The sequence below is a fragment of the Oncorhynchus tshawytscha genome, linkage group LG02 (genome assembly GCF_018296145.1).
Source record: "Oncorhynchus tshawytscha isolate Ot180627B linkage group LG02, Otsh_v2.0, whole genome shotgun sequence".
In the NCBI taxonomy this organism is placed as follows: domain Eukaryota; kingdom Metazoa; phylum Chordata; class Actinopteri; order Salmoniformes; family Salmonidae; genus Oncorhynchus; species Oncorhynchus tshawytscha.
In genome coordinates this window covers 51,652,459-51,678,904 of record NC_056430.1, presented here as the reverse complement: position 1 = coordinate 51,678,904, position 26,446 = coordinate 51,652,459, and the positions used below count along the sequence as shown (strand labels likewise).

Below are 26,446 nucleotides of genomic sequence, written 5' to 3'. Positions count from 1 at the left end.
AAAGGCCCTATAGCTCTCAAGCCTTCCCTCCTCGCCTAGAGCCAAGGTCAGTCAGTGTAGATAAGCATTCTAGACAGTCTGGAGATAGTTCATTCATTTGTACCAAGGAACAGACCGTCATTGTTCTAACTTTTGCCCACGTTCACACACACATTATTTTCAGTACTGGGATCAAGAATGAAAACTCATACATATACAGTAACATTTAGTATTCTGATTAGTACATGTATAGTAACATACTAGTATTCGGTTTAGTCAGTCCTGATTGAAATGTATACATAATTAGTCATCATTGATAAAAATTCCCTTAACAGACAAGGCCGAGTATAGCCCACAAAGATCTCCGCCACGGCACAACCCAAGGGGGGGGCGCCAACCCAGACAGGAAGATCACATCAATGACCCACTTAAGTGACGCACCCCTCCTAGGGACGGCATGAAAGAGCACCAGTAAGCCAGTGACTCAGCCCCTGTAATAGGGTTAGAAGCAGAGAATCCCAGTGGAGAGAGGGGAACCGGCCAGGCAGAGACAGCAAGGGCGGTTCGTTGCTCCAGAGCCTTCCCGTTCACGTTCACACTCCTGGGCCAGACTACACTCAATCATATGACCCACTGAAGAGATGAGTCTTCAGTAAAGAAGACTGAGAGGTTGAGACTGAGTCTACGTCTCTCACATGGGTAGGCAGACCATTCCATACAAATGGAGCTCTATAAGAGAAAGCCCTGCCTCCAGCTGTTTGCTTAGAAATTCTAGGGACAATTAGGAGGCCTGCGTCTTGTGACTGTAGCGTACGTGTAGGTATGTACGGCAGGACCAAATCAGAAAGATAAGTAGGAGCAAGCCCATGTAATGCTTTGTAGGTTGGCAGTTAAACCTTGAAATCAGCCCTTGCCTTTCACAGGAAGCCAGTGTAGGGAGGCTAGCACTGGAGTAATATGATCACATTTTTTGGTTCTAGTCAGAATTCTAGCAGCTGTATTTAGCACTAACTGAAGTTTATTTAGTGCTTTATCCGGGTAGCCGGAAAGTAAAGCATTGCAGTAGTCTAACCTAGAAGTAACAAAAGCATGGATTACTTTTTCTGCATCATTTTTGGACAGAAAGTTTCTGATTTTTGCAATGTTACATATAAGAAAAAAGCTGTCCTTGAAACAGTCTTGATATGTTCGTCAAAAGAGAGATTAGGGTCCAGAGTAACACCGATGTCCTTCACAGTTTTATTTGAGACGACTGTACAACCATCAAGATTAATTGTCAGATTCAACAGAAGATCTCTGTTTCTTGGGACCTAAAACAAGCATCTCTGTTTTGTCCGAGTTTAAAAGTAGAAAGTTTGCAGCCATCCACTTCCTTATGTCTGAAATACAGGCTTCTAGCGAGGGCACAAGAATGGAATGGTCTACCATATCAAAATATTTGGCCAAGTCAATAAATATAGCAGCACAACCTTACTTGAAAGGGCAATGGTGACATCATTGAGGACCTTTAAGGTTGCAGAGACATCCATAACCTGAGTGGAAACCAGATTGTACACCAGAGAGAATACTGTAGACATGACGAAAGCCAGTCAGTTGATTATTGACAGGTTAAAAATGTTGGAGATAGGGGCAGCAACCTTAAAGAAGAAAGGGCCTAAACCATCTGACCCAGATGGTTTCTTGGGGTCAGGTTTCAAGAGCTCCTTTAGCACCTCGGACTCAGTGACTGTCTGCCTGCAGGGAGAAACTTTGTAGCGGAGCAGGGGAAAAAGAGGGAGAAGCATCGGGGTTAGTAACATTAGAAGGGGAGGGAGATGAAGAAATGTTAGACGAGCAAGGAGGCATGGCTGAGTCAAATAGGAATCCTGACTTAATGAAGTGGTGATTAAAGAGCTCAGCCATGTGCTTCTTGTCAGTAACAACCACATCATCAACATTAAGGGACATGGGCGAGTGAAAGGGGGTGGTGGGGGTACCTGTACCAGACAGGGGAGATGACCAGGGCAGACGGTGAACAGATCGCCAGGTGGAATCCAAGCAGCAGTGCAGCAGGCAACAGGAGTAGGTGTCACACCCACTTGGGAGAAGCTTTTATTTCTGGAGGCAGAATTCTTGTATAAAATACCAGTGGATGGTCTCTGAACAGCAGGAGGGGGCTTCAAGGCCTCAATTTGGGTGGGGTAGCCTGCCATTTGTTGGGCTCAAAGACTTCGACACCTCTCGCTTCACACGCTAATTGAAGTTGTATCTCTTTGTCCTAGCAAGCTTGGTAGCCTTAGCATTCAGTCCTTATGAAGTAAAATATATCATTGTAATGTATTTTTCTTCTCGGCCTGTAGCAGGTGGTAGTCGGACAGAAAGCTAGCTGGTGCAGATGGGAACAGGATGAAGAATTCGGTGCAGATCTCAACTGTGAACCATGACAGTGAAGACTAACATTAGAGCTGTTTATTACTGTGAAAAGTATGGAATTAGCTAGGGAAACTGACAGATCAATAACATTATATTAACATAGTTACTAATACAACTCACATTTCACTGAAAAAAAACATTAGAATATCAATCTTCAATCCTTTGGTCGATGGTTTCATCATTTGTTTCAGCTCTAGTTTGATTGAGGCAAAAGTAATAGCTAATGTAAGCCAACTTTTGGCCAGCTCTCTCTAACGGTACATCAACTGGCGAAACGTGCCAAAACATGCCCATACAAACAACTGCTGTTAGTAATAATATCTCATATCGTGTTATATAAATAATCTAATATCAAGCATTACTAGCAGGCCAACGCTCTGGTTAAACCGGATGTCCTCAGATAACTCTGGGCCCAGTGTCCTCAGTCAAGTTTAGAGCCTACGTGCAATAACATGATTATCCGAAGGACACACAGCTGCCATCACGCAAATATACTCCCCTGTAAACTACAAAGAACATCCTGCAACACTAACGAGCTTAGAGTGCCAAACTATCTCACTGACATTGACCCTTGCATGCACTCCTGCAAAGACAGGAAACACCTGAGCCTAAAGCAGACATTGCCAGTCCCTATATCCACGCTTCCTTGACACACAAACATCTCATGGGCACTGTACACTCACACTCCACCCCCCTACTGGTCGGGTGCCAAGAGCAGAGGACTCTGCTGTGCACCAATGGGGCCCCTGCTCTGGCTAGAGCAGGCCCGCCTCCAACTCTTCAGGACCAGTCAGAAGACCAACACGGCGAGACTCCACCTACATTATTCTGTGTATACATTCTGCTGTAAACTCTGGCTGAGCAGCCTAATTATTCTGACTCCTCACAGAGTCATATTGCTTAGGTCCGTGCACGATGTAGGACAAGATATCTTTGACTAAATAAACTGCCGTTTTGCTACACCTGATTCCACTCTGTCCAGCGTCCATGATTTGGTCTCGCCCTCCTGTATTTGAACATCAACAATCGCAATCTGACAGATAAGAGGCTAGAGATGACCTGGCTGTGGTAGTTACTCACTAGCGTAGCTTATTCATTCACAGCAGTCGAGAAGGGATGAAACATTAGCTAACATTACATGTCAGTTACAATACTAGCTCAGCACAGTGAATAAACACTAATATATAGTTTTTCGCCTGTTAAGTTAAACAGCAGTTACCTTGCCAGCTACATCAGTCAAGTAAAGAGTAGCCAGTTTCTGTTCCTTTCACAACTCGGTGAAAAAGCACAATGCGTACACTGAACTATGCTTTGTCTTCACACAGCCTGTCAGCCTGCCCTGTGGTGTACTCATTGTCCTAAATTCAGTTGGATAAACACTCCAAACAGCCTACTTGACTGCTCAGAGGCACCTGCATGGTCCTAAAACACACCAACCCCAGTGAAAGTTGCGCCCCTGACTATGCTGAAACTAATGACTGACTAACAATGCGATAGGTGCAACACATCCTGACAAATGAGGAAGATTCCAATCACGGCAAGCCACACCCAAACAGAAACAACGAAATCGAGCAAGACCCCAAGCCTATAACAAGTTGCACGCGACCTGATCGTAACGCCCATGGAAAATTTGGTTTCACTTTGGATATCCCATTGGGATTAGTTAGGGACCGTGTGTAAATTACACAATGTACATGGGACAACATGTTAAGATTTCAATAGCTCCAAATGTAAATGACTTAACCTCAAACCAGCTATAAATGGTAGAAATTCAATTACAAATTAAAAACATTTTAATGAGAAAACTAAAAAGTGTGCAACGTGAAAATATTGTCTCTTTTACATTGTGTAATTTATAGACGGTTCCTCGCTAGTACCGGAGATAGGCTATCCAAAGTCTAACCAATTTTGCAAAGTTGAAGCTAATTGGCAAAATAATTTGGCTAAGTCTTTCCACCTTCAAACACACGCGAGACACCCACATCAAGCCACACCCCGAAACCAACTCATGTTTGAATGCCGCTAGCATTTTTTTATGAACAAAATCTAAAACTAGGCCAAATCAAGAAGTACTGTCACCCTTTAAGGCTAGAGCAGGGGTTAAGGTTAGTGTTAGGGTTTAGGGTAGGGACACACCAAGGATCCCGGATATTACTAGTCGTTGTAGAATTATGAGCTCCGGGTTTCCAATTTGAAAGTACCAGAATCAACCAATAAGAAGCGCTACACAAATAACTTAAGTTAATTTTAACTCGGAGGCTCCGAGTTTCCAATACAGCCCAAATGTTATGACAGCCAAGTTTATCTTCAGAATATGCAAATTATAGTAATAGTCCGTCGGATAGCAGAACAGGTGTTTCTATGTCAATAGTTTTGTTATATTTCAGTCTTCTGTGATGTATATAAAGTGTAATATTGGGATGCAAACTGAAAATTGAATACATTTCAACTCTATATCTGACATGGTACAGGTGCCTTATTTGTTTTAAGCCTATAACTATGTGTGTGAGGTACTTTGTTTCAAAGTAGATTTGTTTTTCTTCTTGGCTTCTTGGCTGGTAGTGGGTGGGAGTCAGACAGAAAGACAGCTGGTGCAGGCGGCAGCAGGATGAAGAAACTGATCAGTGCAGATCTCTACTGTGCACCATGACAGTGAAGCCTGTAACATCAGAGCTGTTTATTACTGTGCCTGTGTGAAAAGCATGGAATTAGCTAGGGAAACTGACAGATCAATAACATTATATTGACATAGTTAGTAATACAACTCACATTGCACTAAAAAAATATCAGAATATAAATCTTCAATCGTTTGGCCGATAGTTTCATCATTTGATTCAGCTCTAGTTTGATTGAGGCAAAAGTAATAACAAAAGTAAAAGGTTAATAGCTAGGTTTCCATTTAATTTGCTAGATTTTCATACAACTATTCAAAACCGGGGTTGACTTTGGATAGCCCATCTCCCTTAGTTAGGGACCGTCAATAAATTGTACATTTTCCCATCAGATATGGTTGCGGATAAAAGGCTGTGCATGATTAGATTAGATTAGATTCAACTTTATTGTCATTGAACAAGTACAGCTACAGTACAATGAAACACAGTTAGCATCTGACCAGAAGTGCAAATAAAAGAGTGCAAAAAATGTACAAGTGAAACAGTTAAGTACAGTGTAAATTATTAAGTGGGATGTATAAGTGTGCAATGACGTCAAATGGCAAGTACAAATGGCAAGTCTAAATGTGCAATGAAGGCAAATTTAAAGTGCAAGGAGGTATGCACCTGAAATGCAGGGATAGCAGTAATGAGTTTACCGAGGTAGACATGTACATGTACAACTGAATTATGTCCTTAATCAGACTTTGCAAAGCAATGTCAAAGTCCAGTAGTACCGTGAAGATGGCAAAGAGAGTAGTGCAACAAGGTCCCTGATAGGTAGTACTAAACGGTGGGCGGGTGGATATGGCAAGTGCCGTGTCACAGAGTTCAGCAGGGTTACAGTAGCTGGAAATAAACTGTTCTTGAGCCTGCTAGTGTGGGAATGTATAGACCTGTATCGCCTGCCTGATGGTAGGAGGGCAAACAGTTTGTGGCATGGATTTGAAGGGTCCCTGATGATGCCGCGAGCCCTACGCAGACACCGCTTGTGATGAAAGTCGCAAGCGGTGAGTTCTACGATGGAGTTCTATGATGGCAGGGAGCTGGGCACCAGTGATGTGCTGCGTGGTTTTCACCACCCGTTGCAGGGCCTTCCGGTCGGCCATGGAGCATCCGCCAAACCACACTGTGGTTCGGTTAGTCAGAATGCTCTCGACCGTGCAGCGGTAAAAGTTCACCAGGATCTTGGGAGATAGGCAGAGGTTGAGGCGTTGAGGGTCCAGGAGAGGTCCTCGGAGATTTAGACACCCAGGAATTTGAAGCTGGGCACATGCTCCACCTAAGTGCCAACAATGAGAACTGGGGCGTGGCTGTAGCTTTCAGACGTCCTGTAATCCACAATGAGTTCCTTGGTTTTCTTTGCATTGAGGGCCAGGTTGTTGTCAGCGCACCATGCAGCCATGTGCTTGACCTCCTCCCTGTAGGATGACTCGTCATTGTCACTGATCAGGCCTACCACCGTGGTGTCGTCTGCGAACTTGAAGATGATGTTGGAACCGTATACATGAACGCAGTCGTGGGTGAAGACGGAGTACAGGAGGGGGCTCAGCACGCAGCCCTGTGGCACACCGTTGTTCAGGTTCAGGGTTGAGGAGATGAAGTTGTCTAACCTGACAGACTGGGGTCTGTTGGTTAGGAAGTCCAAAGTCCAGTTACAGAGAGAGGGGCTGATCCCTAGGTCACCTCGGCCAGCTGCCCAGTACATGCTCTGAGCACACGACCGGGGACGCCATCAGGACCAGCAGCCTTACGTGCATTCACTCTGCTCAGTGCAGACAACACATCTGCGATGGATAGTCTGAGGGGGAGGTCGTCTGGGGGGAGCTCAACTTTGATGGCTGGATCTTTGTTGTCCCTGTCGAAGCGAGCATAGAACCTGTTTAACTCGTCGGTGATGGAGACGTCGCTGGCAGTGGGGGTAGGTTTTTTTGGCCTGTAGTCTGTGATGGCTTGGATGCCCTGCCACATGCGTTGAGGGTCGGAGTTGTTTTTGAAGTGCTCCTCAATCCGCAGTTTGTGGTCATGTTCAGCTATCTTGATTCCCTTTTTTAGGTTGGCCATGGATGATCTGTAGGCTTCTGCATCGCCGGATCTGAAAGCAGCATCGCGTGCCTTTAGCAGTAGTCAGACCTCTCTGTTCATCCAAGGCTTCTGGCTGGGGAAGGTCTTTATTAGTTTATGGCTGGTGACATTGTTGATGCAGATGTAGTACAGAATGGAAGAAGCATATGTTTCAATGTCCGTATGGGAGTCAAAGGGTGGCCTGAGTGGTAAAAAATCTCCAGTCTGTGTGTTGAAACTGGTGCTGTAGTAATGAGTCTGACCCCTCTGACCACACTTTGACTGTCCTCACTGATGGTTTCATGCGTTTAATGAGGGGTAAATACTTGGGGAGTAGGAACAGTGAAAGGTGATCAGACTGTCCCATGTGGGGGAGGGGAATGGCTTTGTAAGCCTCAGGAATGTTTGTATACACGTGGTCTAGTGTATTGTCTCCTCTAGTGGGACAGGAGACATTTTGGTGGAATTTGGGAGAAACAGTTTTCAGATTTGAGTGGTTAAAATCCCCTAATACAATAAAAGCACTATCAAGATGTGCAGTTTGCTGTTTGCTAATAGCAACCTGCAATTCTTTCATTGCTAGTTTAGCATTAACATCCGGAGGTACATAGGCTGCAGTAACAACAATGGATGTAAGCTCCCGAGGCAAGTAGAAAGGCCTGCACCTAATCATCAGGTTCTCCAGATTGGTTGAGCAGTGACTCCCGATTATGTTACTGTCTGTACACCATGCTTTGTTTACATAAATGCACAGACTACCTCCTCTGGTCTTACCAGAGTCTTCTGCAGTACGATCAGCCCTGAGACATTGCGCTCCTCTAGCCCAATAGTTTTGTCGGGTGTGCCGTTGTGGGGTTAGCTTTTGCCTAGCCCGGAGGCCACACCGCTTCCCTCACCTTTGTTTACAATCTCGGCGCCGCCTCTGGGCACTTCCTCTCAGCGATGTTTCAGTCTCCTGGGGCATCTTCCCGATCTCCAGTGGAAGTTGTAAGTTGTCAAGATCTCTCTTTGTGCATTGTGTTCCAATATCCAGTAGTTCTTATCAGCTATATAGAGTGTGCGTCAGGCTGTACTGAGTGAGTAAACTAAGAACTAAGTAAATTACTGCTAATTCGATAAATCTGGGTAGACGCCAAGTCTTGCGTTGTACACGCTTGTACACGCATTGTACACGCATTGTACACATTGCGTCACCAATTGAGTATGTAGTGCACATAAAAATAACTTTTGTCATAAAATTCCCATGGGTTTCCATTGCATTTTCAACTCTACTGATGGATTTGTCACAAAAAATGTTTTTATTTAATATGTTGCGTCATATATAGAATGTGCACACTCTGGTCTTGGCATGTACGCTCTAGCTAACATCTCACCGATACAGTGCAGGTAGGCTACATACAGTACATGATTAAATATTATGTACAAAAGAGCAAGATGATTTTTATCTGTTAAATGGCAGCCATGCATCGATCATCATGTCACCAGAGTAAGACCCTCTGTACTTATTAAGACCCATCTGTTCATCATAATTTATTTAATCTGTAGCCTAATAAACTGCAAAGGAGCTCATCACCATCGCACTTTCAACACCATAGTACCCTCAAAGCTCATCACTAAGCTAAGGAAGAAACACCTCCCTCTGCAACATCATAATTTATTTAATCAACACTGGAGCTCCCCAGCCTACTCTCTGTTAAACTGCATGACTCCATCCAACACCATCATTTCAGTGGTAGGCCTGATCACCGACAACGACAAGACAGCCTATTGGGAGGAAGTCAGAGGACCGGGTGGTGCCAGATCCCTCAATGTGACCAAGACATACCAAACAATTCTCATTGACTTGTTGAGCTTCAATGCTATTCATCGACTACAGCTCAGCGTTCAACACCATAGTACCCTCAAAGCTCATCACTAAGCTAAGGATCCTCAAAGACCACAGCCACCCCAGTCAAAGACTGTTCTCTCTACTACCGCATGGAAACACCTCCCTCTGCAGGACTGGATCCTGGACTTTTTAGCTGCTGACTGTTTATCATATATGGTCACTTTAACTATACATTCATGTACATACTACCCAGGTGGTGAGGGCTATCTATTGTGTCCCACCCACCACCCTCCAACATCTGCCATCATATATGCATGTCACTTTAACCATATCTACATACTACCTCAATGCCTGACTAACCGGTGCTCCACCAGCCTCGGTATATAGTGCGTGCTAATCAGTATTGGTTAGAGCCTGTAAGTAAGCATTTCACTGTAAGGTCTACACCTGTTGTATTCAGCGCACGTGACAAATAAACTTTGATTTGATTTGATTCCGTGACTCCAAGTTTCGAGATGATTATTATATAAATATTTGCGCATAAAGGAGTTTCTGCCATTTATCTATTTGCCTTTTGCACACATTGTACATTTATATAGACTATTGAACTGTGTTATAAACTTTTAATTTGTTTATTCCACTCTGTGTTGTCTGCTCACACTGCTATGCTTTATCTTGGCCAGGTCGCAGTTGTAAATGAGAACTTGTTCTCAACTAGCCTACCTGGTTAAATAAATGAAATAAAAATAAAATAAAATAAAATAAAAATTGAAACAAAAAGATACCACCTTGACTAGTGGATTTTATTTTGTCGACATTTGGAAAGTTTACCGACAAATGTCATGTTTCCATCAGGCCTGTCATGACATTCATTAACCCGAGATGGACTTTACTGGCATAAAAAGTCTGGATGGAAACGTGGTTATTGTAAAAATTGTAATATGTTAATTAATAAGGGTCACAAATGTAAATGACAAAATAAGGTATCACCAACTTTATTATAGTTCATCAGACTTTATATTCCAGCAACAGCAGCCAGTTAACCTTTTATTAAAGGTGAGATACTGTTGAGTTATGCACACAGAGTCGCTGTATGCAGTGAATCTAAGTTAAATGAATGGCCAACAGTGTGTGTGTATGTACTGTGTAAGCATGGTGGCCTGGTGGACTCATCTTAGACAAAGAGAATAAAAACAGAAGTTGGCACGGTGTCAAGGTTACTTAATACATGGCGACAACCAACCAAGTCAAGCATCTGCATGAAAGGAATGTGTCCTAGCAGAACCCTACTGAAGCTGAGCAGTCTTATCCCAAATAACACTGCTATAGGGAAACCAGGCACGAGTTGCCTACAGATACAGGATCTTAAATTGAGCCAGTTTGCTACAGCAGGAAAATGATCCTGCAGCAACAAGAACTGTGAAGTATTATGTGGATTATAATGAATGGACATTTTTGTAGGGTTTGTTACATTTACTTATTAGAGTAAATCAAGTCTGACATTTTTAAGTGGAAATTACAAACTTTAGAAGCCTTTTTAAACCTTAAATACACTACAAGTTTGCATTTCCTGCTAAGCAGGAAAATTCCTGCAACAACAGGATGACCAAATTAAGATATATGCTGCTAGAAGGGTAAGTATGTCTGGCAATACATTCAGTGCTGTGTCAGCATTTGATGCCTCTACATTACATGCCAACATTCACATCATAATCCAATAACAAAATCAAATAAACACTTTGCATATAATTTGCATTAAAACAGTTCTGTCACATTGCTCTGTATCTCACTGCAACTATGGCACTCTGTAGAGGAGTCATCTTGTTACTAAATGTAGTCCCCTAAAGTGACAACAGAATTGAGTGATTCTCAGAAATAAACAGACTGTGTGGGAGATTTCAGTAGCTAGGAAATTAAACCTAAAAGAGACCGGAACCCACTCCTAAAGCAGTTTAAACGTATGTATCGTAACCTTGTTATTTTACTGACGTATACGGCAAACTGAATACTGAACTTTATTGAACTGAAGCCTAAATGCGACTGTGCTCCATTTTATACAGTCACTTGATTGACGTTGCATGCTTGATTGAAGATGGCTGCACAAACTGACAATGGGTGTGACTATATATGATGAATGACCAGGTTATAGTGTTTGCCCATAGAGTGTGCTGAATATTGTATATTATCAGATACCCCTTTTACACATGGTTCAAGCAAGGGCAACACTTGAATCAATTTAGCTTGGCTCTGCTCCCCTGTTATACAGTATCTTATACAATAGATGGAGGGATTGTGTAAAGACCTCAAGCTCATTTTTCAAGAGAGAGACATTTTGGCAATATGTGTAACAGGTTTGCTCACAGTACAGATGCAGCATAATCATGACTTCCTATGAGAATTAAGCATAACTATTGAGCTATGTTTTTGGATCAATAAGGGAAATTCATCATTATGATCTAACAGTAGCTTCTTAGGTCTGACACACACAGAGGGCCCGACTTACCAAGCATTTGCACAAGTGTAAAATTTGACTGATTATTTTTCCAGACAGAACCAAACACAACGACTTAAATGTAAAATTAAATGTAAAATAAAGGTAAGAGAAGGAATAGGTTTCCTAAGATAAAGAAGAAATGTTTCAAATGTTTTCATTTTATTCCCTTGTATGAACTCACAGGTGCAGTCTTAAGAAAGGTGCAAATGTTTAGTAAATCTGACCCTTGACCTTGGGCCTTACTTCAGCTCTACCCATGTTCAATATCAATATTATTTTAAATAAATAAATTGAGAGATGAGAAACAATCGGTGTAAGTTGTTGTTGAATTATTAGCTTGTGAAACCAGTGTATATTGAACAATGCAAGAGACTTTCAGACATCGAGATTTAAAAAAGTAGCATTTCTTTCCAACCAAAACCAGACGAGAATCTCTTGACAAAACCGTAGAAAATATCTTCAACCAGAGAGGTCAGCTTGGAGTTCCTTGTTTCTACGGACCTCATCAGCATGGATTTCCTGTGATAGAACAAACTGAAAGTTAGAAAATAATTGCAATACGATACCACAGTATAAGTTCATGTAGATATTCCCACTGTTCCCTGCATGTTGTAGCCTCTAACACATAAATTTACTTTGCTTTGTGGTTCTCTCTGCTTGTCATGTCATTCGATTGAGAGATAGCCTAGATATATGAGCACAGATAGATAGAACCATAACCTCGTAGAATTGTTCTTCCGAAGGACAAGACATGGTCCAAGACCTTCCTCTATTCTTCATGTTTCAACCTCAACTGCCATCCAACAAGAGTAAAGACAACTGATTGTTTCTCCACTTAGCAATGCTAAATTGTTGGCTTGCCAAGGATGTTACAGAATGGTATCTACTTGCAGACTGGCATTCAGGCTAATAAATTAATTATATTGCGTTTCATCCTGTTGTCACACAGGCTAGGTCATCCTCACAGGTATTCACAATGCATATGTCTACGGCCTTGGTCCTCCTTGTTTTAACCATTACAGTAGCCCCCTAAAACCAAAGAGCACCTCCAACCCTGCCTTTGATACTCTACTCGCTACTCGGTACCCACATAATGCTCCACGTCTTTCATTTCTCTAGACTAGGCCATAGCTTCGAATGACAGTCAGTGGGAGATTTACCTTCTCACGGAGCCTCTGCTTGAGCGCATTAAGGTGGGCCTCGCGGTTCTCTTTGTTGACCTCCATCTTGTAGTTGAGTTTCTCCTCTGCCATCTTGCTGAAGTTGTTGTTCTCCTCCAGGGCCTTGTGGAGCACCTCTCGCTCATGCTCCCGCTTCTCAGCCAGCTGCTTCAGGAGCAGGGCCTCCTGAGACTGCAGAGAGAGAAGAGTGAGAGAGATGGTAAAGAGGGATAAACAGAGAGGGGGGAGTGTGGAAGAGGGATAGATGGTGAGAAAGATTAGGGAGAGTGAGAGGAAGCATGATTAGAATTGAGGGGTGAAAAAGATATTGCAGACCCATTCTCTGTCATGCTCTCTGTTTACCTTCCTCCTCTCCTCCGCAGCCTCCAGCCTCTTCTGGAGCTCCTCCAGAGAGAGGTCCTTCTTAGGGGGAGAGAACAGCGGCTGGGGCCTGTCAGGAGAGAGGTCAGCGGGGGCCTTCAGGATGACCTCGAAGGCCTGGCCGGATGCCCGCTTGTTTAGGGACTTCACCTCCATGTCTGTGGAGGACAACAGGTATTAGGGCAGTAAGGTTGTGCAGGCAGGCAGGCAGGCAGGCAGGCAGGCAGGCAGGATGGGTAGGATGGACAGACAGAAAGATTGATAGACAGACAGAAAGGGGGATGTTGGACAGACAGAGAGAGAGAGAGAGAGAGAGAGAGAGAGAGAGAGTGACAAAGAGAAAGAGAAACAAAAAGCAAAGGTGGATGGATAGACAAACCATAGAATTACATTCTGAGCATAATTATATGATCTCTATGGGACACAGGCAAACGCATAGAGCTCTTCATCACTAACCTCCATATTGGTAGAGGCTGTTGGGATGTGGTTGTGAGTGGAAGCAGGAGCAGATCAGAGACAGCATGGACATCTCTTTTATCTTGTCCGAGTAGGCTGGAAAAGAGGGAGAGGAGAAGACAGAGTGAGAAGAGATATCCACAGTTATCCTTGAATCCACTTTTAAATTGGCATCTGGCATTTATTGTGAATGATACAGCCATTTTGTATTCGCTAAACAGAGCTGATATCATCATATGATTAGATAATGTATGCACAAAAGGTCTAATGTGAAAAGGTTGAATTCAGGTTGTATTGTATATTGCTCATAACAAATGACTGTATGACAGGACGAATGGCATGAATATTTTGGTGGGTTTAATCCCGTCGCCAGTAACATTGAGAGAATGATCAATTATTCATATGTAGACATTTATCTCTGGTTTTCACTTCACCCACTCACTAGGACAGTGCAGTGTGTGTGTATGTGGTGGATTACATGTCCATACTGTAGCTTATCCACGGGCACTGTACGGTGTGTGTTGCAGATAAGTGTGTGTCCAAGAGTGTGTATGTGTATGTGTTAGGGTTCAATATGACGGCATGGCCGGATTAAGCGCAGGGATTTACCGGGGGTGAAGCCCCTGGGGCCAGGCCCATGGGCCCCAGAGGCAGGGAAAAAATATATATACACTTTTTTATATACAATATATATTAATATATGTACATACATATATATTATTCTTCAATGTAGAAAATAGTAAAACGTTTGGACAGACCTACTCATTCAAGGGTTTTTCTTTATTTGGACTATTTTCTACCGGTCACCGGTATTGAACCCTAGCTGACGGTTGAGTAAAAACGGAACTGGTTAATAATGAAAAAAAGATTTTCAACTAAGCCAACAATGAACATAGTGGAAGTTGTTCCTGTTCCAGTTTTAGCCAACTGCCTTTTGTTTTTATGCAAATCATGTTTGGGCAGCAATGAAGGAGTTGTCTGAGGCAGAAACAGGCACAATGGCTAGAAGTTGGATGACATTAAAGTTACAATTGCATGTGGCAAACTTCCTTCCTCTTGACTCCTCACTGTGCTTTGGCTCATGTAATATTTACGTAGCGTCAGTGATAATGATTCGATACGTCACAGAGCTACCACTTTCAGGTTCGGTTGGATTGTGCACTGTGAACCAACACTTGTGAGGAGACAGCTCACAAAAAATGCTGCGGTAGGGCCTGCACGGCAACATACATGCCAGTAGCAAGGATGGCTTCAACACGACTGACTTGGCTGAGTTCATCAAGTTCATTCCTCTCTTTAGCAGCATCTTTCAGTGTCACAAGATCTTTGTCAACAGGGGTTTGAACTCCTTCCTAGAAATGACGTTCTGTGTCCTTATAAAATAAAGAGAGATCTTCACTGACGTGTAACGAGGGTCCGTGTGCTGAAACGCCTATGTCGATATTCCATCAAAAAATCAGCCGTTTCCAGCTACAATAGTCATTTACATTCATTAACAGTGCCTACACTGCATTTCTGATCAATTTGATGTTATTTTAATGGACGAAAAATGTGCTTTTCTTTCAAAAACAAGGACATTTCTAAGTGACCCTAAACTTTTGAACGGTAGTGTATATACTTGATTTAGTTCTGTAGTATTTTTATGAAATTGCTTCTTTCAATTATTGACAAACGTGCACCTGTTAAGAAACTGACTGTTAAAACAGTTAAGGCTCCATGGATTGATGTGGAATTTAAAAACTCTATGGTTGAAAGAGATGGGGGGGAATGATCTTTGGAGTACTTTAAATGAAATGATGGGCCGAAATGCAAATTCAACGCCATCTTTCATCGAATCAGATGGCTTATTCATCACAAAAACATTTGATGTTGCTAATTATTTGAATGATTACTTAATCAGCAAAGTGGGCAAACTTAGGCAGGAAATCAAATCAAATCAAAAGTGTCACATGCACCGAATACAACAGATGTAGACCTTACAGTGAAATGCTTACTTACAAGCCCTTAACCAACAATGCAGTTGTAAGAAAATACCAAAAAAAGTCAGAAATAAAAGTAAAAAATATTTAATGAGCAGCAGTAAAATAACAATAGCGAGGCTATATATACAGGGGTTAATATGTACATGTAGGTAGAGTTATTAAAGTGACTATGCATAGATAATAACAGAGAGTAGAAGCGTAGAAGAGGGAGGGAGCAATGCAAATAGTCTGGGTAGCCATTTGATTAGATGTTCAGGAGTCTTATGGCTTGGGGGTAAAAGCTGTTTCGAAGATTCTTGGACCTAGACTTGGCGCTCCGGTACCGCTTGCCGTGTGGTAGCAGAGAGAACAGTCTATGACTAGGGTGGCTGGAGTCTTTGACCATTTGTAGGTCAAAGACTCAGAGCACGAGCAGATGCCATACCAGGCAGTGATGTAACCTGTCAGGATGCTCTTGATGGTGCAGTTGTAAAATCTTTTGAGGATCTGAGGACCCATGCCAAATCTCTTCAGTCTCCTGAGGGGTAATAGGTTTTGTTGTGCCCTCTTCACGACTGTCTTGGTGTGCTTGGGCCATGTTAGTTTGTTGGTGATGTGGACGACAAGGAACTTGAAGCTCTCAACCTGCTCCACGGCAGCCCCGTCGAGGGAAATGGGGGTGTACTCGGTCCTCCTTTTCCTGTAGTCCACAATCATCTCCTTTGTCTTGATCACGTTAAGGGAGCGGTTGTTGTCCTTGCACCACACGGTCAGGTCTCGGACCTCCTGTTACGCGGGGCGTTGCATGTGAACCCAAATGTAGACTCAGACGAGGAGACAAGGATAGCTAACCAATGTATTTATTGAAAAGTGGGAGAGGAGATAGGGTGCAGTCCAGGGGGATGTCGGGCGGGTAGTATGGAATCCGGACTAAGGCTGAGGCTGGGGGCAAGAAGATTAGGAACCGGGTAAGCAAGTCTGGAGCGGAATCCAATGAAGTAGTGTGTTAGGATTTGGGTACACTGATCCAAGATCTGTGACTACTGGAAATATCTACCCACAGCATGTTCATAAATTCTCCCAGACACTCAAGGTAATTTAATAGATACCGGTGTAATCAGACAATCGCAAACACAGGCACGGTTTCCCTGGCGACACAGTTTGTGGGTCAGACTGAGTGCAGACCCAACCCTCCCCTTCTCTCCACCCACTGCAGCAGGGCTACTCAGTTGAGCAGCTCAGGGACGGAAGGTTTGTTTATTTGTGTGTGTGTTTGCATGTGAGTGCACACTATGTAAAATAATGGCCTGGTGGGACGATTTTAGACAAAGATTATACATTTAGAAGTTGGCACGATGTCAAAGCGACAACCAACTTAGTCAAGCACCACAATGAAGGGATTGTGTCCTAGCGTGCAAGCTCTGTGTGTAGTGAAATTAATGGCCTACAGTGTTTGTGTGTGTCTGTGGGTGTCAGTGAGTGTGCTTGCATGTGTGCATGGAGTGGGAGAGACAGAGAGAGGGTAGCTGGTGTGTGTCTGTGTGAGTCGATTGCTCCTAGAAAATGTGTGTTGCCAAGGTGATATCGCTGTCTGCTTGGCAGAGAATGAATCTTCTATCAGCTAGAGCCAGGGAGCCATATCTGAAACAGCAGTCATAACCAGAACACCCTGTGGCTATGTTCTACAGTGGAAAGAAAAAGTATGTGAACCCTTTGCAATTACCTGGATTTCTGCATAAATTAGTCAGACATTTTTTTATCTGCTCTTCATCTTAAATCACAACAATAGATGAACACAGTGTGCTTAAACTAAAAACACACAAAATATTGTATTTTTCTTGTCTATATTGAATACATCACTTAAACATTCCCAGTGTAGGTTGGGAAAAGTATGTGAACCCGAAGGCTAATGCCTTTTCCAAAAGCTAATTGGAGTCAGGAGTCAGCTAACATGGAGTCCAATCAACGAGACATGTTAGGTTCTTATTTTACAGAGTAAATAACTCACAGACACTAGAGAAGCTTAAACAAGTTTAATTCTTCCCAAAGGGTCGTAACAGCAAAGAAAATGGCTTCCCTCATGGTGGTAAGTCTCCTCCTTATCTCTAAACATTGCATCCTTCTTGCTAAGCAGGGAACTAAGTGATATGAGCATTCAACGGTTTCCCCCCTTATCAGTACTGTCACATGCAATTGTTTTCCCTGCACTCAGCACATTCCAAGCTTAGTTGTCTTGCTACAGAGAACCATTAACTTCTCACTCCTTTATATACTATTAGTCTGATCAATCATCTCTTTATATCTCAATGTTCCAAGTTTACCCCAAATGCAACAGACAAGATTAGAGATGTTGGTTAGAGCTGCCTTGTCCTATAAAAACACACACAAAATTTGAGTTTACTATTCACAAGAAACATTGCCTGATGTGAACCATGCCTCGAACGAAAGAGATCTCAGAAGACCATTGACTTGCTTTAACCTGGAAAGGGTTACAAATGTATCTCTAAAAGTCTTGATGTTCATCAGTCCACAGTAAGACAAATTGTCTATAAATGGAGAAATTTCAGCACTGTTGCTACTCTCCCTAGGAGTGGCCGTCCTGCAAAGATGTCTGCAAGAGCACAGTGCAGAATGCTCAATGAGGTTAAGAAGAATCCTAGAATGTCAGCTAAAGACTTACAGAAATCTCTGGAACAGGCTAACATCTCTGTTGACGAGTTCACGATATGTTAAACACTAAACAAGAATGGTGTTCATGGGAGGACACCACGGAAGAAGCCACTGTCCAAAAAGCACCTGGATGTTCCACAGTGCTTCCGGCAAAATATTCTGTGGACAGATTAAACTAAAGTTGAGTTGTTTGGAAGGAGCACACAATACTATGTGTGGAGAAAAAAAATGCACAGTACACCAACATCAAAACCTTTTCCCAACTGTAAAGTATGGTGGAGGGAGCATCATGGTTTGGGGCTGCTTTGCTGCCTCAGGGTCTGGACAGCTTGCTATTATTGACGGAAAAATGAAATCTCAAGTTTATCAAGACATTTTGCAGGAGAATGTAAGGCTATCTGTCTGCCAATTGAAGCTCAACAGAAGTTGGGGGATGCAACAGTACAATGACCCAAAACACAGAAGTAAATCAACAACAGAATGGTTTCAACAGAAGAAAATACGCCTTCTGGAGTGGCCCAGTCAGAGTCCTGACCTCAACCTGATTTAAAATGCTGAGGCATGACCTCGAGAGAGGCTCACACCAGACATCTTAAGAATATTGAAGAACTGAAACAGTTTCGCAAAGATTAATCAAATCAAAGTGTATTTGTCACGTGCGCCGAATACAACAGGTGTAGACCTTAGAGTGAAATGCTTACTTACAGACTCTAACCAACAGTGCAAAAAAGGTATTAGGTACGCAAAAGGTCAGTAAAGAAATTCAAACAACAGTAAAAAGACAGTGAAAAATAACAGTAGCGAGACTTTATACAGGCACCGGTTAGTCGGGCTGATTGAGGTAGTATGTACATGTAGATATGTTTAAAGTGACTGCACATATGATAAACAGAGTAGCAGTAGCGTAAAAGAGGGGTTGGTGGGTGGTAGGTGGCGGGACACAATGCAGATAGCCCGGTTAGCCAATGTGGGGGGGCACTGGTTGGTCGGGCCAAATGAAGTAGTATGTACATGAATGTATAGTTAAAGTGACTATGCATATTTGATAAACAGAGAGTAGCAGCAGCGTAAAAGAGGGGTTGGGTGGGGAGGCACACAATGCAAATAGTCCGGGTAGCCATTTGATTACATGTTCAGGAGTCTTATGGCTTGGGGGTAAAAACTGTTGAGAAGCCTTTTGTTCCTAGACTTGGCACTCCGGTACCGCTTGCCATGCGGTAGTAGAGAGAACAGTCTATGACTGGGGTGGCTGTGGTCTTTGACAATTTATAGGGCCTTCCTCTGACACATCCTGGTGTAGAGGTCCTGACATTTAATCCAAGTAAAAATTCCCTGTTTTAGATCAAATAGGATCAGCACTTTATTTTAAGAAATGTCAGAATAACAGTAGAGAGTGATTTATTTCAGCTTTTATTTCTTTCATCACATTCCCAGTGGGTCAGAAGTTTACATACACTCAATTAGTATTTGGTAGTATTGCCTTTAAATTGTTTAACTTCGGTCAAATGTTTCGGGTAGCATTTCACAAGCTTCCCACAATAAGTTGGGTGAATTTTGGCCCATTCGTCTTGACAGAACTGGTGTAACTGAGTCAGGTTTGTAGGCCTCCTTGCTTTCACATGCTTTTTCAGTTCTGCCAACACATTTTCTATAGGATTGAGGTCAGGGCTTTGTGATGGCCACTCTAATACCTTGACTTTATTGTCCTTAAGCCATTTTTCCACAACTTTGGAAGTATGCATGGGGTCATTGTCCATTTGGAAGACCCATTTGCAACCAAGCTTTAACTTCCTGACTGATGTCTTGAGATGTTGCTTCAATATATCCACAGACATTTCCTCCCTTATGTTGCCATCTATTTTTGTGAAGTGCACCAATCTCTCCTGCAGCAAAGCACCCCCACAACATGATGCTGCCACCCCCGTGCTTCAAGGATGGGATGGTGTTCTTCGGCTGGCAAGCCTCCCCTTTTTCCTCCTAACATAACGTTGGTCATTATGGCCAAACAGTTATATTTTTGTTTCATCAGACCAGAGGACATTTCTCCAAAAAGTATGATCTTTGTCCCCATGTGCAGTTGCAAACCGTAGTCTGGCTTTTTTATGGCGGATTTGGAGCAGTGGCTTCTTCCTTGATGAGCGGCCTTTTAGGTTATGTTTATATAGGACTAGTTTTACTGTGGATATAGATAATTTTGTACCTGTTTCCTCCAGCATCTTCACAAGGTCCTTTGCTGTTGTTCTGGGATTGATTTGCACTTTTCGCACCAAAGTACGTTCATCTATAGGAGACAGAACAGCTTCTAAAGCCATCATTTTCTGGAATTTTCCAAGCTGTTTAAAGTCACATTCAAGTCAATGTTTGTAAACGTCTGACCCACTGGAATTGTGATACAGTTAATTCATTGTGAAATAATCTGTCTGTAAACCAATTGTTGGAAGAATTACTTGTGTCATGCACAAAGTAGATGTCCTAACCGACATGCCAAAACTATAGTTTTTTAATAAAAGATTTGTGGAGTGGTTGAAAAACGAGTTTTAATGATTCCAACCTAAGTGTATGTAAACTTCTGACTTCAACTGTATATATACAGGGGGTACCAGTTAGTCAATGTGCGGGGGCAACGGTTAGTCAAGGTAATTGAGGTAATATGTACATGTAGGTAGAATTATTAAAGTTACTATGCATAGATAATAACAGACAGTAGCAGCAGCGTAGAAGAGGAAGTGGGGCAATGCAAATAGTCTGGGTAACCATTTGACTAGATGTTTAGGAGCCTGTTTAGCTGTTTTAGAAGCCTCTTGGACCTAGACTTGGCGCTCTGGCACCGCTTGCCGTGTGGTAGCAGAGAGAACAGTCTATGACTAGGGTGGCTGGAGTCTTTGACCATTTTTATGGCCTTACTCTGACAATGGCTAGAGGTCCTGGATGGCTGGAAGCTTGGCTCCGGTGAAGTACTGGGCTGTATGCACCACCCTCTGTAGTGCCTTGCAGTCGGAGGCCGAGCAGTTGCCATACCAGGCAGTGATGCAACCAGTCAGGATGCTCTTGATGGTGCAGCTGTAGAACCTTTTGAGGATCTGATGACCCATGCCAAATCTCTTCAGTCTCCTGAGGGGGAATTGGTTTCGTCTTGCCCTCTTCATGACTGTCTTGGTGTGCTTGGACCATGTTAGCTTGTTGGTGATGTGGACGGCAAGGAAATTGAAACTCTCAACCTGCTCCACTGCTGCCCCGCCGATGAGAATTGGGGCGTGCTCAGTCCTCCTTTTCCTGTAGTCCACAATCATCTCCTTTGTCTTGATTACGTTGTGGGAGAGGTTGTTGTCCTTGCACCACACGGTCAGGTCTCTGACCTCCTGTTACACGGGTGGTGCAGGTGAACCCAAATGCAGACTCAGACGAGGAGACAAGAATAGGTAATCAATGTATTTATTGAAATGCGGAAGAGGGGTGCAGTCTAGGGGAATCTCGGGTGGGTAGTATGGAATTCGGACTTAGGCTGAGGTTGGGGTTAAGGAGACTAGGAACCGGGTAAGCAGGTCTGGAGCGGAATCCAATGAAGCAGTAGAGCGGGGATCCAGGGCAGAGAAGCAGGACTGAGGACACGAGGGACTGGAGACAGGTACCAGAGTTAGAGCAGACGGGACTGTAGCAGAGAGAAAAAGCAGCGTGAGGCTTGGGAAAACAGGCTCAACAGGATAACTACATTTTTGCAGGAACAAACAGCTAGAAATGCAGACTGACTGAGTAGAGGCTGCAATCTGGCAGCGTGGAAGTGGCAGAGCTGAGTATTTGTAGGGTTCTTGATTATGGAACAGGTTCCAGCTGGTGGGAATCTGCTCTGCTTCCAGCACACCTTTCTCCACTCACATAATCACATACACACAGAGAGAGAAGGAGAGAGAGAGAGCACTGGGAGAGTGGTGGCAGGTTAGGGTGGTCCAGGATGAGAAGTGGAGGGTGTGGCAGGAGCAGATGTAACACCTCTTCCCTATAGGCTGTCTCGTCGTTGTTGGTGATCATGCTTAGCACTGTTGTGTTATCTGCAAGTCGTGCCTGGCCGTGCAGTCATGAGTGAACAGGGAGTACAGGAGCGGACTGAGCACGCACCCCTGAGGGGCCCCCATGTTGAGGATCAGTGTGGCGGATGTGTTGTTACCTACCCGTACCCCCTGGGAGCGCCCTGTCAGGAAGTCCAGGATCCAGTTGCAGAGGGAGGTGTTTAGTCCCAGGGTCCTTAGCTTAGTGATGAGCTTTGAGGGCACTGTGTTGAATGCTGAGTTGTAGTCAATGAATAGCATTCTCACATAGGTGTTCCTTTTCTCCAGTTGTGAAAGGGCAGTGTGGAGTGCAATAGAGATTGCATCATATGTGGGTCTGTTGGGGTGGTATGCAAATTGGAGTGGGTCTAGGGCTTCAGGGAAAATGGTGTTGATATGAGCCATGACCAGCCTTTCAAAGCACTTCATGGCCACAGACGTGAGTGTTACAGGTCGGTAGTCATTTAGGCAGGTTACCTTAGTGTTCTTGGGCACAGGGACTATGGTGGTCTGCTTGAAACATTGGTATTACAGACTCAGATAGGGAGAAGTTGAAAATGTGCTCAGAGTACACGTCCTGGTTATCAGTCCTGTTGTTTAAAGGTCTTCTTCACATCGGCTGAGGAGAGCGTGATCACACAGTTGTCCGGAACAGCTGATGCATGTATGTTTCAGTGTTACTTGCCTCTAAGCAAACATATACGTTATTTAGCTTGTCTGGTAGGCTCGTGTCACTAGGCAGCTCTCGGCTGTGCTTCCCTTTGTAGTCTGTAATAGTTTGCAAGCCCTGCCACATCCAACGAGCGTCGGAGCCGGTGTAGTTCGATTCGATCTTAGTCCCGTATTGACGCTTTGCCTGTTTGATGGTTCATCAGAGGGCATAGCGGGATTTCTTATAAGCTTCCGGATTAGAGTCCCGTTCCTTGAAAGCTGCAGCTCACTCTTTAGCTCAATGTGGATGTTGCCGATAATCCATGGCTTCTGGTTGGGGTATGTATGTACAGTCACTGTGGGGACGACATCATCGATGCACTTATTGATGAAGCCAATGACTGATGTGGTGTATATTCCTCAATGTCATCGGAAGAATCACGGAACATATTCCAATCTGTGCTAGCAAAACAGTCCTGTAGTTTAGCATCTGCTTCATCTGACCACTTTTTTATTGACCGAGACACTGGTGCTTCCTGCTTTAATATTTGCTTGTAAGTAGAATAGAATTATGGTCAGATTTGCCAAATTGAGGGCGAGGGAGAGCTTTGTATGTGTCTCTGTGTGTGGAGTAAAGGTGGCCAAGAGTTTTTTTTCTCTCTGGTTGTACATTTAACATGCTGATAGAAATTTGGTTAGACGGATTTAAGCTTCCCTGCATTAAAGTCCCCGGCCACTAGGAGCGCCGCCTCTGGGTAAGCGTTTTCCTGTTTGCTTATGGCGGAATACAGCTCATTGAGTGCAGTCTTAGTGCCAGCATCAGTCTGTGGTGGTATGTAGACAGCTACGAAAAATACAGATGAAATCAGTCTAGGTAGATAGTGTGGTCTACAGTTTATCATGAGTTCCTCTACCTCAGGTGAGCAAAACCTCGAGACTTCCTTAGATATCGTGCACCAGCTGTTGTTTACAAATATACAGAGACCTTCACCCCTTGTTTTACCAGAAGCTGCTGTTCTATCATGCCGTTAGAGTGTATGTCATTCATGTCGTCATTCAGCCACGACTTGGTGAAACATAAGATATTACATGATACCATGCCAACAAATGCCAACAATTACCAGTGAGCAATTGTACTCATGCATAAAAACAAATAATGACAGAAAAGCATTGTAGGTTTGACATTTGTAAGGAAAAACTATTGTTATCGATCAATAATGACAAACCTCCTGTCATTGACAAATTCTCTAATGTCAAACATGTTAAGTCTGGTGTACCGCACTTAAAAATAAATGTACCGTGGGGTTAGATAAAAGATCACTGATGTAGAGGGGGTTTAAGATTGGATTAGCTCATCCCTACTGAAGATCAGCTCTTCAGAGAGATCTACAGTTCACTTCCACAAAAGAAAGGATTGACTGACAGGATAATCTTATGTATGCTACTGATTCTTTACACATTATTTTGACACTGCAGTAACTGTAGAGTTTGTTACAGCGCTTAAGCTTTTGATATGACACAACAGGCTGATAATCTACAGCACCATAACACGTTAAATACTTATTCCATGCTGTATATATAGTCAAACAGTAATACCTACGCTAAGAACAGTTATTCTTTGATGGAAAAGATGTGAAATGAGTATTGATGTTCATCACAAACTGCCTGCCTTTTAGCTGGCTGCGTGGCTGATGATGCTGACATGATCCTATAGCTGTCGGTGATCTCTGAACTGTTCTAGGATCAAATAAGCAGGCCTAAAGGGTGGAGCTGTTATACTGTCCTGTATCATATTTTATTGAGTCATATTGTGATACATTCTATACAATATATTGTATCAAATACTGTAATGTATCATAGGTTTGTCAGAGGTTTAAACCCTTTGTGATTAATATGGAATAAACTGTATGGGACCTATAGCTTCCCGCATTGCAAGCCCAATGACTCCAAGCCCTTTTTATTGCTTCAGGTCTGCATCATCAAGCAGCCATTTTATCAGCAGTCACACCTTGGTTGTGTCACAAAATGCACCCTATTCCCTATATCGTGCACTTCTTGCGACTAGATCCCTATGGGCCCTGGTCAAAGATAGTCCATTATATAGGGAATAATGTGCCATTTAAGATCACAGCTCTTGGCACGACTGAGGAAAATCCCTGAGATCTCCAATCAGCAATGGAAATGATCTGATCCCATGAAATAATCCAGTTCTTTAGGAACATGATACACAGCATGGTTGGTCATTTTAGACGGACATAACAAATGCAACCCTCAGTTTGTACATATGACCTTTATAAGCATTCAAATGAAACAAATGTGATTCCTAGATCCTCTTCCATTCATAAATGGACAAATTTGATGTGGCCAGACATTAGGTCAAATAAATGATGCTCTCAGAGATCTATTTTACATGGAAAATAAACCACCTATATGAGCAACACATCTCAGTTCATACCAAAACGCTCCCCACCCAGCAACGCATCTTCAATAACATCTAGATATTCTGTCTAAAATCATACAACAGAAGGATTTCATCTGATAAATACATGTCCACCCCCATTTTATAACAGATAGTTGATAACAAAATGTTGGATGTTTTACCTGATACGGTGCTGGCCATGGTTGCTGGAGGTGGAGGCGAGAGTAGGATGCTGCCGGATGGAGGAGAGGCAAGAATGTGAGAGAGGAGGAGGAGAGAGATGGCTCTGTGTGTATATCTGTCTCCAAGTGGTGCAATGCACAAGCCTCTCTGCGGTGTTGCGTGGACAATGACCAGCCGGCTCGACTCGATAGGGGTTGCTGCAACCTGCCAGAGACAAGGAGAGGGGAGGGGTGGAGGGGAGAGAGAGGCCTATTCTCACACACACACACACACACACACACACACACACACACACACACACACACACACACACACACACACACACACACACTCACTCTCTCTCTCTTTCACACACACAGGCAGGCACACATACTACAGTACCCCTCGCTAAAGCACTAAATAGGTAGCTTTAATATGTTTTATTCTTAAAATGTAACATTATGTAGAACATCTTAGGATCTGATGTGCATCCTCAAAAGAGGATGTGCTAGTAATAGCCTAAACACGTCATAATGCTCAGCGCTGCAAACCAAGCCTCCTCCATGAGCATCCCTTTCTCTGGCTCTCTCACCCCCTGTGAGATTTCAATCGCTTCTCACACCAGCACTTATCTGTCCATCAAACATGTAAACAACTAACAGCTTACCTGTGCCATAGCAAGCTGCTCTATCCACATTAATTGGTGGAGCTAATTTATGAGCTAAATGTAAAATCCATGTTGATTTCACAAGATAAAATTTATGAAAGGAACTATATGAACCGTTACTATTTTGGGGGTTCGAACCAGTTCAGAACTTTATTATGCGGGAATGGAAGTAAATAAATAGGAGTTTGGATAATAACGATTGGAAAATAATTTTGGTTCCAACCCCTGTCTCTGCCTTCAATAGTTCAATTTCTACATCTACAGTTCCCTGCTACCTTTAATGTATCACCTGTGTTATTTAATTGTTGATTTCATTTTCTGTCCATTTTCTATCTAAAAGCGCCTTTTTTCCCCAAATTTGGTTCAGAGAAGACTGTACTTACTCCCTTTGTATGATATGCCACAACAGAAGAGAAAATTGAGAGGGGGAGGGCTTAGGTCAATGCTA

At 43.2% G+C, this 26,446-nt stretch overlaps 1 protein-coding gene across 1 annotated transcript; it reads right to left on the bottom strand.

The window, feature by feature from the left end:
* Nucleotides 1-9,913: 9,913 nt before the first annotated feature.
* Nucleotides 9,914-25,560, bottom strand: LOC112267342 (stathmin-3). The gene is made up of 5 exons (XM_024445629.2): nucleotides 25,352-25,560; nucleotides 13,426-13,521; nucleotides 12,952-13,127; nucleotides 12,589-12,780; nucleotides 9,914-11,947 (listed from the first exon to the last, which is right to left on the bottom strand). The coding sequence occupies exons 1-5, from the start codon at nucleotides 25,368-25,370 to the stop codon at nucleotides 11,888-11,890; spliced, it is 543 nt and encodes a 180-aa protein (XP_024301397.1). The 5' UTR covers nucleotides 25,371-25,560; the 3' UTR covers nucleotides 9,914-11,887.
* Between the last annotated feature and the right edge of the window lie 886 nt (nucleotides 25,561-26,446).

Excerpts from the sequence above, each read along its gene's own strand:
- LOC112267342 (XM_024445629.2), bottom strand. Across the intron at positions 13,128-13,425 it reads CAGCCTCTACCAATATGGAG|ACATGGAGGTGAAGTCCCTA; the intron begins GTTAGTGATGAA and ends TGTCCTCCACAG. Across the intron at positions 11,948-12,588 it reads AGCAGAGGCTCCGTGAGAAG|GAAATCCATGCTGATGAGGT; the intron begins GTAAATCTCCCA and ends GTTCTATCACAG.